Source organism: Ixodes scapularis, unplaced genomic scaffold, assembly GCF_016920785.2.
Source record: "Ixodes scapularis isolate PalLabHiFi unplaced genomic scaffold, ASM1692078v2 ptg002738l_1__unscaffolded, whole genome shotgun sequence".
NCBI lineage: Eukaryota > Metazoa > Arthropoda > Arachnida > Ixodida > Ixodidae > Ixodes > Ixodes scapularis.
Window position 1 is genome coordinate 38,512 of NW_024610267.1, and position 17,347 is coordinate 55,858.

Consider the following 17,347-nt stretch of genomic DNA (forward strand, 5'->3'; position numbering starts at 1 on the left):
GATTTTTCATTGGAGTGTGTAGATGGCACTATGTTCGCTCGGGTATAAGGCGCACCGTGGATTTTGCACTTCCTTCTTCTTCATTGCACACTCCACATGCTAACCAAGATTCAGAAAATGAATCTCACTGTTCGTTGGAGTCAGTGAAGGTTGGCTTACTCAAGATGGTCTGTTTTTTATTATGTAATTAATAGGTTTCCTTCATTATGTAATAGGTTTCCTGCAGTTTGCACCGCAATCTCGACAGTGTACCGCTAAATGCTAGTATGCGGTCCCTTGCAATGAGCTTTGGTGTTCTCAGAGTCCGATGTTCAGGCATCGCCTGGTCACCCAGGTATCCTGGTCAGCAGATAAAAATCAGAAACATTAAAAGATATATTTTTGTAATTATTGGAACTTTAAATATTCTTAAGTGTTTTCTGTATGCCCAGTAACCTATGGGGCTATCATGTAATGAATACTCTAACTTGCCTAATTTCTGTGTCCTGGCCCCTTTCAAGTGATTTCATTTGGGTTTACAGCGTTCTTAAATCACACTGGCACCTGCAGTGCACTTACGTGCAACTCATAGTTTGCAGGTATCGGGTGGTTTAGTTTGTCATTGCATTCTGTCCAGAACCTAACCACATTCCACATTTTTTTGTTTCTCTTTGTTTCGAGGTTCTATAGTTGTTCATATAGACTTGATTGCTGTGCAGGTTACGAACATTGCCTTCCACTTAAAAGCTGGACGTAACCCAGTAATTATTTTTCAAGAATAGATACGAACATGTTTTACTCAGTGCTGCATCTTGTGTGCACTTGCTTGCAATTTCTTACTAACACAGTGTTCGAACACCTATCTCTGGGAGGTGCACTTGGCAGTAACCTCTGAAATTAACTTGTGACAGCAGGCTTGAAGAAACTCATTGAATGTGGAAATTTCATTTTGAAAGGTATTTTTCGAACTTGCCTTGTTAAAATGGTTTCATAGCATAAGTCACACGTTGGTTTCACTGATTAGTGCCTGCCAGAATGAATCTGAGTTACCTGCACTGCGCTTATGTATAACTCATAGTTTGCAGAAATCGGGAGGTTTAGTTTGTCATTGCATTCTGTTCAGAACCTAATCACATTCCACTTATTTTTTTTCCAGGTTCTGTAGTTTTCCGTATGGACTTGATTGCTCTGAAAATCAGAGATTGCCTTGTACATGAAAGCTGGACATGGCCCACTAATTATTTCTCAAGAATAAAGGTATGAACAGGTTTTACTCCGTACTGCATCTTATGTGCGCTTGCTTGAAATTTCTTGCTACCACAGTGTGTAATTATCTCTTGAGAGACACAGTTGGCAGTAACTTCTGAAAGTAACTCGTGACAGCATGCTTGCAGAAACTCATTGATTGCAGCAATTTTGTCTTCGAAGGCATTTTCGGACTTCCTTCGTTAATTCGTAGCATAGGTCTCAAGTTGGTTTTGCTGTCTAGTTCCCGCGAGAGTTAAGCTGAGGCTCTTGCAATGCGCTCACGTCTAACTCATAGTTTGCAGAAATTGGGAAATTTATTCTGTCATCGCAGTCTGTTGATAATCTAATCACATTCCATATTTTCTGTTTTGCTTTTCCAGGATCTGTAGTTCTTCATATGGACTTTATTGCTCTGAAAATCAGAGATTGCTTTGTACATCAAAGACGGAAATGGCCCACTAATTATTTCTTGAGAAAAAAAGGTATGAACATGTTTTACCTAATACTGTATCTTGTGTACACTTGCTTCAAATTTCTAACAGTGTTTAAGCACCTGCTAACCGCTGGGATGCGCAGCTGGCGTTAACTCCTGAAAGTAACTTGGGCCCACAACCTAATCAGATTTTATGGTCGCTAGATATTTACTTTGAATTGTTCCCGCATCAAAAATTAGTTGGTGTGTTGTCCGTAACTTGCGGCGGCAAAAAGCTGCAACTCTCAATCACTGAGCTGCACGTCATGTGTGACAACGGGAATCATTCAGACATTAAAAATTAGCTGCCGTGTTGTCCATACCTTGTCCATACCTTGTCCATACCAACAGGCTAGAGCCTGTTGAACTGCTAGCTGCAATGATCTAATAAAACGGACGTCTCAGTGAACAATAATTATATTAGTAAAATGCTATATTTATTGTTCACTGAGACGTCCATTTTGTTAAGTCACTGCAGCTAGCAGTTTAACAAGCTCTGGCCGTTGCTTCAAGGTGCGAACAACACGCCAGCTAATTTAAATAATTCCTGTCGTCGTGCGTCACGTGCAACTCTGTGATTGAGAGTTGCGGTTTTTTGCCGTCGCAAGTTACAGACAACATGGCAGCTAATTTTTGATTCCGGAACAATACCCGTATCCGTGCATCTTGTGCAGTACAGTGACTGAGAGTTACAGTTTTCTGCCATGCTTCTACCCAGGTCAAGTTACGGGGAAAACCGTGGGGCCTCATTACTGTCATGCACGTAATAGATAGTTAATGCTGTGACCGTGATGGAAGACAACACTAATTGTATCGGCATCAAAAATTAGCCGGCAATTTTTATTAATTTGACGGAATTTGTTTTTACAGTGAATGTACTTTTTGTCAGGATCTGATGAGCTTGGATTGTGTCTAACTCTTGACCGGGAATCTCCGACGAGTCCAGCGTGTAATCCACGGCGAAAGGCCCTGTACAGCGCTATTTGTAAGTGCTTTTTATTCTAATAGTCCGTGAGAGACGTTATGATTGGTTATTTTTGTGTTCGAAGTCATGTTTATTTCATTTTCGCTGTTAAAATATGGCTGTCTTCTTGGCGGTAGATGTGTGCTGTAGTAAAGTCCTCCCAGTAGGTCCAAAGCCGAATGCCACAGTGTTGAGTTAGTCCTTATTTGCCAAGATTCGGCTTGTTGGGTGCGAGTGGAGTGTCAGTTACGTCACTGCGATATGTGAATGTATTTGCCAGGAATTATCTTTACCCAACGAGTTTTTTTGTTATGTGACTGATTTATTTTAAATTCTTGATTCATTCAAATGTCATGTTCTGTTCAACTGTCATGTTCTTTCGTATAACAGGGTATTTATTGGACTGTTAATTTAGTAGTACATTTGACACTGGTTAGCTGAAGAGGGAGGCTAGCGGTTTGATTTTTAACTTGTAAATAATATGGAGGTAATATGGGTACATTTATGACTACATATTTCTGTGCCGCAAATACCGTAAGTCTTAAAACATTCTTTTTTTGTTTTCAAATCAACGTAGAAATATAGGTGTGAACTTAAATGGCAAGTTTGTAATTATCAGTTCTTAAAAACACCTGAAAAAAAAATTTTTTTTTTAAAGTCTTGTTGGGGCACGCGTGTCAAAGAAAATTGAAGCAAAAAAAGCATTTTATTTTACAGAAATATTGATGGCGCGAGGTGCCTTGCAATTAAGTCAGTAGTCACCTCCTTTCAACTGCTTTTCTCTTGGCATTCGGGCGTGTGGAGGAAAGGTGGATCGGCTTCACCTTCACGTTGAGGTGGAAAGAACGAATGACCATCTCGTTGAGGTGGAAAGAGCAAATGACCATTCTGTCATGTCATGGACTTTGCCCGCATAATTTGAAATCAATCTTTTGCCGTCAATATTGCTCTGAACATTTTTTTTTCGCATAAAATTCTTTTGACACGCGCGTCCCAACCAAACTGCTTAAAATAATTTTTTTTTTTAGAGGCCCTTTAAAGCTAGATGAAGGGTTGAGGGTCACTATGATGTTGCGAGAGTAGGCCTAAGCAATTTATAAACTCACCTTCCTACTATTTGAAAAAAAAGAAAAAAAGAGCTCTAAATTCGACCTTGCAATGCATGTGCCTGCGCCTGCACCTGCATTCAGAGTGGCGCAACCAGTTCATTCACATGCACCAAGAAATTTAGAGCGCACATCTATTGTGCAGCTAGCTGCATGATGAAGTGGCACACATGAACAGCTTGCTATCTAGTAGTGTCGGTTGTGGCGGAGCTTAAGCAGGCCATAATGCATTCTTTGTTTTGACATGTGGCACATTTATCAATTATTTTAACTCTTGCGAATCACAACCTGTGTGTTCTTGGGTTGGGCTACTTTTATATATATGTATATATATTTTTTTTTATAGAATTTGTGCATTTTAGTATGTATAATTTTTTATTTTTTTATTAAGGTTAAATGGTACTTTATAGCAAATTAGCTCCTTGTAGAGCTGAAATTACATTTAGTCAATGGTCTCCCCAAACTGAGATGTTATATGCATTTGCTAGCTTTTTTTTTTGTAAAGGTGTAAAATAAACTATAGTATACGGCAGCCAGCTCTGAAACACAATAGATTGTTCACACTAATTAATCTATAAAAACTTGGACGATTCCACTTGGACAAATCCAGTTGTTAAGAAATTGTATTCATCCTACCCTTCGGGAAAGTCTGTATAAATATAGAGCTATGTCTTTCGCCACTGTGGGCAGAGGCCAGCTAAATTGCTACCGTTTGGAAGGTGGAGGGGTGATGTGCAGGGAAGCTAAGCCCTATCCCTCTCTCCCATATTGTCTGCTATAATTGTTTCAAATATCAAAAAAAAGGGGGGGGGGGGGGCAACTGCCCCCTCCCCTTGCACCCTTGTCCCGATGCCACTGTCAGGGGGTAATAACTTGGGGATGCCATAAATAAATGCAACCACTTACGGCTGCCATTGCATACAAAGGAGAAAATAGAGAGAGAGGGAGAGCGATGTGGATTATCTTTCTCTTAGGTATTCATGTCAGAAGGGGTACTAATGGTTTTGGATGGTTGTGGCTGAGCGAGATAGCCATGAGTGCTGCCTAAGTGTTTGGTTCGGACTCGTGTTCAATCGGCAAAAAAGCAAGTCCCAGTCAACTATTCAAGTATATCCTATGAATGGCTCCTGGGATTTTCGAAAATGGTCTATTGTCTTGCAAATGAGTGTGCTGGTATTAACTAAAGACACTTAGCAAGCTGTTTACTCATTTTTAATATTGCTGACTTTACATTAAAGCTGGTGAACTTTCAGCTTTCTGCAATGCATAGTTTTTTTTCTTATTAGGTCCAAAAAAGTTGGGTATATCTTTCTTGATTGGATTCTGCATTATTGTGATCATTCAGCTGTGTTGAATGAAACATATGGGTTTCTTATCCCAGATTTGATATTTATTTTTATGCAGTCGGGGGGTGGTGTGTGTTTTGGCATAGAATTTTAGGAATTATTGCCATATAAGAATACACTTTCCATCAGAAAACTAAGCAACCTCATTCTTTGCAGCTCCTGCCATGGAGGTGGTAAAGAGCCTGGCAGCCCTGCTGAAGGATTCAACAGCTTCTCTCATTGAGAAGGTATGGTATTCCATTCTGATATAATTTCTAACCTCTTAAACGAAGTGAAAACTGGCTCACATATCAATTTCAGTATGCATGGTAACTCAGAACCCTGCTCGCAGGTACCTGTGAAGCAAAAGCAGCCAGGGAGGCTGTTCTAAGAGCAGCCTCTCTGGCATCTCGTAGAAAAAAAGAAACCTGCAGTTTAATAGAGATTCATCATCAGCAACTCGAAGAACACACAAAAAGCATCGAAAGAAATCAGAAGAGTAGCTTTAAAAAATATGAAGTTGTTTAAAAACTTGGTTTGCCAAAAAAACTTAAGAAATATTATAATGTGACTAAATATGGTGAAGGAGATGTTCAAACACTTGTTCTGCACCTGTTGCTGGGCTGACAGGCAGTATTGGTCTTATGCCTTCAGCCTCTATGAGAGATGCTCTAATAAAGCAACAAGCAACAGTGTTTTATATAGGCATGTATTACCTCAGCAGACTCCGAGCATACCGAGATACATACAATAAAATGCAAATAAGCCTGTCGTGCTTATTTGGTAATTCTGGCAATTTATAAAGACAATGTGGTGTGAAGTGGGGAAAGAAAGTTTAGGCTTCAATCTTTGAGCTAGTTGAAAGGCCAAATTATAGCAAAAGGCAGGATATGGTGTTGTTGCTCTTATTGTGTGCTGGTGTAACATGAACAAATATTTTCATCTACAAATTGTCACTTTACTGAAGTGTCCCTTTAATGGTGTGCTACTTGATGTGCTATTTGCATTGTGTTGTATTTTTTTGGGCCCACGAGGGGGCCACATATATTGCCGCGCATGATGTGGTGGCCGAGTGGGCACCACTCCTGGGTGTCATGCAGAGGTCCTGGGTTTGAATCCGGGGACCACTGCAGTTGCTTAATTACTCGAAAAACCCGTGGTTCTAGAAATTTGCTCACAGTGCTCAATGCTCAATGCCTTGTGTTGTAATGGTCTCATATATTGAACCGCCTCTACAGAGGTCAGGGAATTTCACCTGAAATTGTCAGGGAAAATCTGGAAAAGTTGGGGAATTTCAAAATAATAATTCGCTAGACACCCTGAAATTGCTGTAATTACCCCGAGGAGACTGAGTAGACTTTCTTTGGTAATTATCTTCCTTTCAAATACTACAAATTGCCCATGTTTCTTCTTCACAGGAGGAGGATCATGTCCAGCCAGCCTTCCCTGTGATGCAAGTCAGGGGAGGGGCCTCAAGTTCACCACTCACAGTGGTGCTGGAGGACTGCTCTTTCGAGGTAACGGACATTGTGGCCGGTATTGCGCTCATTCTTGCGCTATACTGGGTCCATGACATTTCCTGCTGTCCAAAAGCATCCTGGTCACTTGCTGTGATTGGCAACTTCATTGGCTTGACCTACAAGACCAAGTCATTCTTGGTACTAGATCTAATTTCAAAACTGGAAGATTGAGATCTTAAATGAGTGTATTTTTTTACATGTACATTAAAATCTGTTTTTTTAACGAGCACCGTATTACTGTTTTCACTCGACCTTGTATGAGGGCCTGTATGGGCACCCTCTGAAAAGGCTCAAGCAACACCTTTCGTCCTGTGAGCACATGCAGAATTCTCTTCGGACATTCGCATCCGTGCATTGCGGAGTGTTGTAGCTGTGAACAAGAAATGCCCATATTCGAGGGAAATAAACACCTTGCTTAAGGGATTCAATGTCTTGGAAGCTCTTTGTTTGCCCTTCTATAGAGTTCAGGCACACTACGTGAAAGGGAAAAGATAACACCTAACAGAGTGTACTTTTAGCTCTGACGTAGAGCTTAATTAACACTTCTTATGGAGCTGAAGTTACCCTTTACGAGGGAGTTAAAATAACTCTTGGCATGAGAGTGTAGCCTTGACCACTCATTAGAGTTGTTCTATTTGCACCTAAGAGAGTAGCCACAACATTCGCTTCGAGGGTACGTTCAACACCACCTGTAGGAGTCTATGCTACTCTTCAAAAGTGTTAATTTTACACCTCATTTCAAGGAGTAACCGTTACCCTAGAAAAGAGTAACACTAACTCTCGTCAAGAGTAACTCCTGGTTACTCTCAAAAGTGTAAAGTCAACACCTCGTTTTGAAGAGTAATTGTAACTCTTGTCAAGAGTAACTCCTTGTTACTCTTAAAAGAGTAAAGTCAACACCATCTTTCGAAGAGTAACCCTAACTCTCAAAAAAGGGTGGATTCTGCGACAAACCATTTACACTCCAAAAAGTGTTAAGATGACGCCTTTTTTTTTTAGAGTGTACGGAAAAAGTTCAGTCTTGTTTGTGATAGTACTCGCCCCATTTTATGTTACTACCGCTATTCACGAGTACATCCGGGCTTTGTATGTCACATGCCAAGTTTCTCCTTAAAAAAGCTGATATGTGACATGCAAAACAGGGATGTCCTGACAGTTTGCAGGCGCAACTTGATGCAAGTCTTTGCAACATAAAATTACCTGCAATGCGGAAATGTTCCCCAAACTTGTATGGAAAATTTGAACTGTCGTATCTAATGCGAGCACTAACCTGAAAAACAGAACAATGAATCTGTGACATATATACTTAATAGAACAGCCAGGAATGCTATGAGAAAGTGCTCGCATGCTACGCCAAGTTTAGAGATAGTTGTACACATCGCGACACTGTTAGCGCGAACACGGCGTCGGCGGATTTTCGCATTTTACTTCTAGATAGTATGAGCGAACATGAAATTTTATTGCTTACATTATAGAACTATATGAGCTCTTTCCGTAGCAATAATAACTTGGATGACATCCCTTGGTTTCAAAGAGAAAAACTGAAAAAACCGGCGATCGCTTGTTCGCGCTAACAGTGTCGCGCTCTGTACATGTAGGGACGGGGATAAAGGCATATAAACATTTGTAAACATCCTTATGAAACGAATTTCACGCTTGGTCCTTCTGGTTCCAAACCATAGCAACGGACCTATTGCGAAGAAGACTGAACAGTTTGCTGCTTCAAAAATTTTTACATTTATTTTTCTTTTAAATGACTAGAACACATACACAATAAAAAAACATTTCATGCCGCAAATATATTTGGGGCAGCTCAGCCATCAAAAAAAAATATCAAAGTGAGCAGTCCGCTAAAGAAAAATGTCACAAAAAATTATGCTGACAAGCTACACCTCGAAAAGAACCATCGTGGCCTATGACAACAAATAGTAATATTAACAATAGAAAAAAAATGAATCTAAACAAGCACCGATTTTTCTTTCCACTTCTTTCGGAACTTCGAGAACTCTTGGTGGGCTCCCTGCGCCTTCAGACGCACCAGAGCAACTTTTCTTCAAGACTGCCGGGACCCCTCCTGTGGGTCCATTGCCACAAGTTGCCTGAAAGAAAGAGCACTTAATTAATGGGCGGGATTATTTAGAGGAAGATGTCTAACAGAAGCTAAGGAGTTCCTGACTCCTTCTTTAACTTCTCTATCGGTTAGTAATCCAATCTGAACGAATTCTAAATCTTGCCTATAGTATACTTTCAAGCCGAGACAAACGCCCCTAATCTGGACAGTCCGTGCACACACCATGAGCTTCCAAGTCTGATCCTTGCATCAAAACAAATTTTGATTGTACAAAAAAAAATTTCAACCCACTGGCATCAGTTTTCAGTAATAACTGCGCACATTTCGGAACTTGCGTGAGCAGACAACGCTAAGACATTCTACAACCCGAGGCGGAGGCTACAAAGGAGGACAAACACATCCATCTCAATTGAGACGTATGTCTTCGTAGCCTCCATCCCGGGTTGTAGAATGTCCATATTAACCAGCTCGCCTGCCTAGTAACGTTGTACACAACAATACTTCGGTTAAAAAAGGAATTCAGAGTACCAGTCAATGCAATATTACAAAAAAGCTTGCCTGAAGTGCTTAAGCAGAATATTGTGGTTAATATTAGAACACTGAACATTCATGTCTTTTGGTTCATATTACTTATTCTAACCGATGAGCATAGCCCGGTCACAGGTATATTTATGTGCCCCTGCAGAACAAGGGCCCATGCATTTGCAGCCGAGTGATATTAAGGCGGGTTAAAATATAAGTTGCACGTACCGTAGGATGCATAAGTTCTAGTATTGGTTCTATATGACAATATATCTGAGTACCAGATTCATGTTGATTCTTTCATTATATTGCAACATAATAATAGGATTTAAAAAGAAACGGTCCTCCCCGCAGCACATCCAATTAAAGTGAGTAACGAATTGTAAAGCGAATTGCGAATTGCCAAGCGAATTGTTAATAAGGGTGTCTAGAAAGCAGCACATTAACATTAGACCTTTGCCTTTCTTAGTGTAAAGTTTGAACAAAAACATGGTTCAACATGTTCCAGGTTGCTGTTGAAGGTGCCAAACAAACACAAACCCCAAGGCTAATATTCTGCTCTACCAAACATATTTTTTTCCAAATTGCTGTCGGAAGTTAGACACTTTGCTTGATGTAATTGGCAATGCGTCAGCGACAGTGTGACCAAGCTGAATGAAACCCTTAATATTTACATGGGAATACTGCAATACGTTCGAGGAATCGTTATGCGTCTGCTATGCTGTTTTTCTTTTTTTTTTTACAGGTTTGTTTAAAGAAAAGCCATGAAAGCTACACTTATGCGGTTTGTGCGAGTGAGTTATACGCCCAGGGGGATGTTACCGGGGTGGCTAATCTTCGCGATAAGTCGGCTAATTAATTGAAATTCGTTAATTATATTTTAATTAGTGGAAGTAGTCGTATGGTTCCAATTGGATATTTGCTGAGCGTCGTTCAAATCCCCTAGATCAGTAATTTTTAGAAGGACTTTGAGCGCGTGAAAAGCGCAAAAGTGTGCTGAAGTTACTACTCGTGGAGCAGGTACAAGGCTGGGGCTAGCTAAGAGACGGAAACATCGCGCGGGCGCCTTACCGCAACCGCCAGCATCGTGCTCCACAAGTGGTAACTTTATTGTACTACTACACTTCTCACGCGCTTAAAGTGTTTCTGAAAATGACTCATTTAATGGCTTTCGATAACACTCAGCAAGTTTTTAATTGGAACCATGTCTATTTTCACTAATTAAAAAGTTAACCAATTTTAATTAATTGGCCGACTTATTGCAAAGATTAGCCACCCACACCATGTCCCCCAGAGCGTATAACTCACTCGCACAAACCGCATAAGTGTAGCTTTTATGGCTTTTTTTTAAACAAATCTGTAAGAATAAAAAAAATCCTGTATATGTATGTACAGTACTCAGCAAAGGAACACGCAACTGTATTACCTCTTAAGATTACATTAATCTATGACGTAGCGCACAAAATTGTTGCATTAAGCATTAAGCGTTCGGCCACCGACAAGTTCGCACGTTTATGAGGTAATGAACAGTTTGTGTGTTCCAACAAGTTTCGGAAACATTGCACATTGCCAAAGGAAAACAGTGTTTGAAATTTTTGACTTGTGCCCTATACTGTAAACGACTTATTTTTCGCGGGCTCAATATTTCGCGATTGAGGTAAAAGTTGAAGATTTGGAATAATTCGCGGGTTATAATTTTCGCGATGCGGCGGGATCCCAATATAGATTCCAATGTGTTTACGTGTTACCAAAATCGTTCGCGGGACCTTTTTTTTTTTTTTTTTTTTTAATTGTAGGCGATTTGGGAAAATTAGTATCTTCCGAAAAATAAGTCGCCTACAGTCTTCGAAATCTCCAATTCTGCGCCCAATTGGCTTTGCCGGAAATACGTTGAGGAGCACACCACCATTCAAAGGTATGCCAAACTGCATAGGATGTTGGTCAGGACACGATAACAGATGAGGTACATAATTTATTGCTAACGGCCTTTTGTCATTAACGCTGTCAAAAATTACTTATCAGTTATTGCTGCTTCACAGACAAAAATAAATCGCCTATTTATTTCTTCACGAAATGCATTATCCACTTGACAATTCCACCACTTGAAGGAATTAGAACTGTCCATACGATACATTTTTCCAAAGCAAATTCACAGTGCACATTTTCATAACTGAAAGACACATTCATAGTTACCTCTAAACGAACTTCAATGCTGCTGGCAGCTCAGCAGGGTAGTTTAGGTTGAGACAACAGTATGTGGCGTACATCAGCTCCATAGCAGAGAGGAAGCTGAAGCCTTCGAAGTACCTGGTGCCATCCAGTGGCAGTTGAAGATGCTTCTGCCTGAAAAAAAGTAGATCTTTTTAGTCATAAAGGAATGCTGAACCAAACGTTTATGATTGCAATTGTGTTTGAGAGCATTAATACCTAGGACTTTTGGGAGTTATACTATTTTCAAACATGGCACACCTTTGCAGTTTTTATCTGGGGAGGAGATTTTCAGTTTCTTCCGGTTAGCATGTATACCCATGAGTTTTATCGCTTTATTCTGGTGATATGTATAGTATATTTCTTTAATTCACAACGCTAAACCGCACTCCGTTGCGGTGAATGAACTTGATACGCGATGAAAACAAGTCAAATCCCATCCTCTAAAAAAAGGGAACTTGACACACAAAACCCTATTACAATTCACGAGCATGCTCATGAATGTGCGAGGCTGCATGCACAATGCGCGAGTCTGGTCACATATTCACGAGCAAGCTCGTGAATTGCGAGGTTGGTAAGGTCATGATTTCGAAAATATTTGTTTGGGGGCTCTGCAGTAATTTGTATTGCCAGAGCAAAGCTCTGCCACTATGGCCAGGATTCGGGTCGTCCAATGAAAGAACATTAACGCGCGTCGTGCGTACTGCAACTTCCAGTAGAGCTGCACGACGTCGTGCGTGTAGCAATACTCTTCATAAAAAGGGTGTCCTTCTCAGGCCATAAGCGGGAGTTCACTCTGAGCATGCGCAGCGTTCAGAGAGCTCCAATGTGGCGTCCAGTGAATACCACCTATTACAATAGAGGTTTCGACTCGACGGGGGTAATTTCGAAGTATATTCGTCTATCAGTAGCCCGAGTTATTTCGGAAATATCAGTTCCGAAAAAATCCAATCAATTTAGTCCACAAAACACCAGGGCCCGTTTTCTCGAACGCGAACCGTGGTTTAAAGTTAACTATTGTCCCTAGAAGGGGGAATTCCAGGTCACGTGACTGGGAGACCAGGGGCGCCGAGGGAGGAACAGTACCTAGAAGCAAAATGGCCGCGGCGTCGCTTAGTGAGGGCTAATAGTTCTGCTTGGTTCTGCTGAACATTCATTTCGATCTGGCTGTTATATTAATGACTCACCATCAACCTATTAGCATGTCAAGCAAAGCGATAGTTCAGGGGGACTACTAAACTGGCCGACGGCAGCATTCCGCGAACGCATCACTCTTCAGCAGTCCGGGATCGAAGACATATGACGGTACATAAGCCTTGCAAGTGTTTTTATGGTGAGTAAACAAAAATGTTTTGCGAACGAGTGTTGGTACATATTTATACTAAGACGTTTAATTTGTTACACTATGCACGCCAACTCGTGAGCAGCGATTACTTTGCGGAGAAAGGGGGTTATCCTCAATAAAGTCTTCGTTCCGGGTGAACAGCTGAGGCATTGTACTGTTTTTTTGTTCACAGTGCGTCGACAGTATGCCGATAGCATTGAGGTTTCCACATATCCCCGGTGGCCAGCAATTCAACGGTGACGAGAAGCTTAGCTTCTCGTCACCGGTGAATCGGTTGGACAAATGGAAGAGAGGGCAAACAGTTGAGATCAGCAGGAATCGCAGAAACGTGCGTCGCAAGGAACGAAAACGAGACTACAGCACCGGCGTTGCCAGACCGGCAGAAACACGGGAAAGTTATGCGTTGTTTATGGGGAAACATATTGAAGGAAGTGTTTCTTACATTTTCGAATATTCGTCGACAAACTCTAGCATAGTAGCTAAAATTTCTTCGTACCATCGGAAGCAAATAAATTGGTCTTCAAGTACAACATTACTATATTTTGACTTAAAATACCATACTAGATCGATGACAACCAGCGGAAAAAGAGGATGAACAAAATGACTGGCTTGTTTCACCGATAGATGGCGCATCTTATTGCCCAATCAAAAATAATTATTGTTGTTCTATATCCAGCCGTTTATTACAGCACCTAGGTACTTTTCCCTTCCTAGGCACCGTGGTTTACCAAAATGGGTTTACCATCGCTTCGAGAAAACCGGCCCTGGAGTGACGGAGCATCCGCGGCGCGCACACGAGCATTAGCAAGACGATGATTGATTACTGGCACAGCGCAGATAAGTTTACTGGGCGACTCAAAATATCGCACTATAATGCGTTGCTATTCCTAAGATGCATAAGCCTGCATTATTACTCTGCATCAAGCAGGTGCCACCTTTATTTGACCGCATATTCGAAAAGCTGCCAAGAACGCTCACACGGTCGAGAAGCTGAGAAACGCAGTGCTCCGCTAACTTTTTCAAACGCATAAAAAAAAAAAAAAAAAAAAAAGTTACAAACAAGCTCTCTTTATCGAACGCTGTATTGAGAATATATTACGCTTTTGACCTTAGGAATATACTTCGTTCCTTAAAACATAAATGACCAATGTTCACGTCTTCTAATCCGATCTTCCCTCATTCTCCAATTGCCCCATCCCCCTCGCCGATCAAGCGCTGAACTTTGAACCATGAGAGGTTGAAGTTAGCGGCGAATCTAGCTTAATTCGACGCGCCTAATACCCATGTTACACGGGCACATTTAACTGCAGTTACGGTAAGCCACAGATAGCGCACAATACTTGCGGACGACATTCTGCGGCTATGCTGTCAAAGCTATGGGCGAACGTGCGCTCGAGCATCTTGAGCATCTATCGAAGCAGTGCGCTCGCGCTCTTCACTTCTTCTGATATAGCTGTCAGAGAGTATAGTGCGGTATCTGTGGTGCCGCGAAACAGAAGTTGAGTTAACCGCGGTTAAATGTGCCCGTGTAACAGGGGTATAAGTCACGCATGTTGACAGCGGCTTGGCATAATAATGCGGGAATATTGCGGAAGCCGTGCTCTCCTAGTGCGCAACTACTAAATAGGGTCGGGCAGTATGTCGCCCCGAATTAAGAACTATAAAAGGCCTAGCTTTATGCGGCTGGGAAGACGAGACGCTGCACGATGGGCATCCCGAACTTGGAATATACGACGCCTTTAGAGATAGTAAACTAACACTGGCGTTAGGAACAACTTAACGTATACGTACCTTGGAAAACGAAGCCGTCTGCGCACCGTAGAACGCCGCTGACGACGCGACAACAACGCCAAACTCGCCTTCCGAACGGGTAGCAGCATTCCGCAGCCCCCGGGCCCAAGCCGGCCGGCAATGGCTTGCGCATGCGCGGGAGAGAGATGTCTTCCTTCGCGCGGCGTAACTCGGCTCACGGGCGCTGTACTTCCGCGGTCTGATTGAGTTCCATAAAAATTCCTGGATATTCGGCACTTTTGGGCGCGTCCAATTCGGTTATACCAGTTGAACAGACTATAAACTGTAATCTAGTAAGGCTTTTTTTATTGATACGGATAAGCTCATACTTATTGCTTAAATAGCACATTTCAATGCATATGGTACAGTTCCCGTTTTTGAAAGCAAACAGCACATTATGTGCATTTCCAGGAAACGGGACATGTTCCACTCGGTTTTTACACGTAGATTGATGGAATTTTCTAACAGTGTATACAAGCTTCGCCCTGATGCATGACTAGTTTTAATAAGCGTACTCAACAGCATTATATTCTCAAGATATCCGTCAGTACTTTTAAAAGCACGCTGTTCATCCACAAGGTGGACTATGTTCCTGAGACGTTTGTCAATTATCTTATGGAAGGTTCTCAAAATAACCAATCCAATAGAAATTGGTCTAAAATCCGCTGGGTTAGAAGACCTCTCTGTCTTTGGAATAAAAATTGTTTTAGCATTGGCCCATTTAAGTGGCAACCGCCCCCACCATAAGAAAAGGTTAAACAGTTTTGTCAAAAATGTCGTCGGAATAGCTTTAAACTCCTTGACAGAGAGGCCGTCAGGACCTGGTGCACTTGAATTACTTGGGAGAGCCTCCATCAACTCCTGCGCCGATATAGGCTCCACCGTCACATCTGGCGCATTACACAATTCTTCCGATAACTGCTGTCGTTCTTCCCCTCTTAGGTTCATTACCTGGTACCAGTAATTGACCAATTCCTCTGGGGCAACACTATCTTCATTGACACCATCAAATACTCTCTGGGCACAGACTTTCCGATTTTTAAGATACAGGTTTTGAATTATTCAGTACTCTTTAGCTCTGGCCTTTCTGTTACTCAGATGCTCCTCTCTAGGTGGTTGGTTAGCTTCCTGCTGTTGATGTTCATATTTGCAATCACAAGCCAATGTTCACGACAGCGCTGCGTTGACTTCGGCTATCTCGTTCTGTTTGGTGCAAAACGGCGATGCGAAAAAGAGCTGAAACGTTCGTGGTGTGTGGTGCGGTGCTTGGAGAAACTTGAAACCCACATGCACACTAACACGAAATGCAAATTGGTTGATGGGGGGGTTGAGGTTCAACGGGTCCAGTCCCGTCGTCGTCAGCTGATCCGGTCCAGGTGGTCCGGGTGGACGCAGCGAGCGTTTTTAAAAGAAAATCTTCCCTCGTTCCGTTTCAAACTGTGGAAATATCCCGACGCTTACCATGAGTAAAAAGCTGCGTGCGTTTTCAACAAATATTACGTCGTTTTAATTGAATAATGGACTCCGGATTGTTGTCCTAAATCTGCCGTTTTTATGCTTCGTGTTGGACTGCATTTGCATAGCGACGCACACCGCTCGTGTAGCTGATTCGGTCCTGCAAACAACCGGTTATACAAAATTTCAGGGAAACTTAAGTCACCACCGATATTTTTCTCTAAATCGCGTGCGAGTTTGTTGCACTCATCATGCGGTGTGAATAAATTAGGGCAAGATTTCCTTCCTGCCCACAGAGGCATGAACTGAGACCATTTTTTACGTAGTGAAGGTAGTGCTTTTTCTTTATTTTGGGAAGAGGCGTTGGGTGCGTTTTTTATGGTACAATCACTTGAGAGTTGAGAAATTGAAGAGAGCGAGCAAGCTTTCCCAACTTTGTCTCCTTCTCTCTGGCACCGCTCTGTTTAAGTTTCACTAGGCATATCTACTTGCAGGTACAAACTGCGGAAGGTAAAAAACAGGGGAAGCTTAGTACGGTGCGCACTCCGTGTTTCGCGCTCTTCGCAAGGTGACTGGGTAAATGCTTTTGCAAGGTATGCGGATTATGCAAGCGATTTCGTTATGCCCGTCGTTTGCGTCTCTCCAGCAAAAATAATAAGATGATCTACAAAGGCGCAATCAGAAGCCAAGATTTACAATAGCAGTGCGTTTGCTTCGGTGGTCCGTGTGGTTATATTTTACCCTGCTCTCTGCAACACCGTGTCATGACGAAGAGCTGGAACGGTCACGGTTTGTGCTGGCCTCCCGGTTGACAGAAACCCGCATCGCCCGCATCGGCACCGAGTACGCTTGGGCTGTTGATGCTCAAGCCTTTCATCAGCGGCTTGTCGCCAGCTGATCCTGCTACTCAACGGTGAGGAAACGGTGAGAGTGACCTCTGAAGTAAATGTAAATCCTCGTTCATTCGGTTATCCGGTGTCAAAGTGTGGAAGATGTCCAACGTGTACTGAGGGCGGGAACTACGATCGTTTTGCCTTGCTTTTATAACCGAAACCAGCGCAACGAGATAACTGCCTTGCGTACTCCACAATGACGGAAGCAATAAGTTTCAACAGGTCGAGTACGTCACGGCGTAACCGGGAATGTAGGCAAGACGGTGCACACTGGTTAAACGCTTGCAGTATCCACGAGTGGTTCCAGGAAAACGACGTCAACAGCGATCGGAGCTCGCGATTCAGCATAATGCAGTGCTACGGGCCCAGTGGCGTACCAACTTGTTTTTGAGTGGGGGGGGGGGGGGGGGGAGGGGGAGGGGGCAAACCAGACCCGACTCCCCCCCCC

General features: G+C 42.3%; 1 protein-coding gene and 1 long non-coding RNA gene across 2 annotated transcripts; one reads left to right on the forward strand and one right to left on the reverse strand.

Annotated features, from left to right (window-relative positions):
- Window positions 1–2,652: 2,652 nt before the first annotated feature.
- LOC121048005 lies at window positions 2,653–6,840 on the forward strand. Its single transcript, XM_042288395.1, has 3 exons — window positions 2,653–2,684; window positions 5,272–5,342; window positions 6,513–6,840. Exons 2-3 carry the CDS (start codon window positions 5,280–5,282, stop codon window positions 6,783–6,785), a joined length of 336 nt encoding a protein of 111 aa, XP_042144329.1. The 5' UTR covers window positions 2,653–2,684; window positions 5,272–5,279; the 3' UTR covers window positions 6,786–6,840.
- Window positions 6,841–8,414: 1,574 nt separating this feature from the next.
- LOC115332521 lies at window positions 8,415–14,768 on the reverse strand. The gene is made up of 3 exons (XR_003920608.4): window positions 14,552–14,768; window positions 11,401–11,550; window positions 8,415–8,713 (listed from the first exon to the last, which is right to left on the reverse strand). It is a non-coding gene; the product is annotated as an uncharacterized LOC115332521 (long non-coding RNA).
- Between the last annotated feature and the right edge of the window lie 2,579 nt (window positions 14,769–17,347).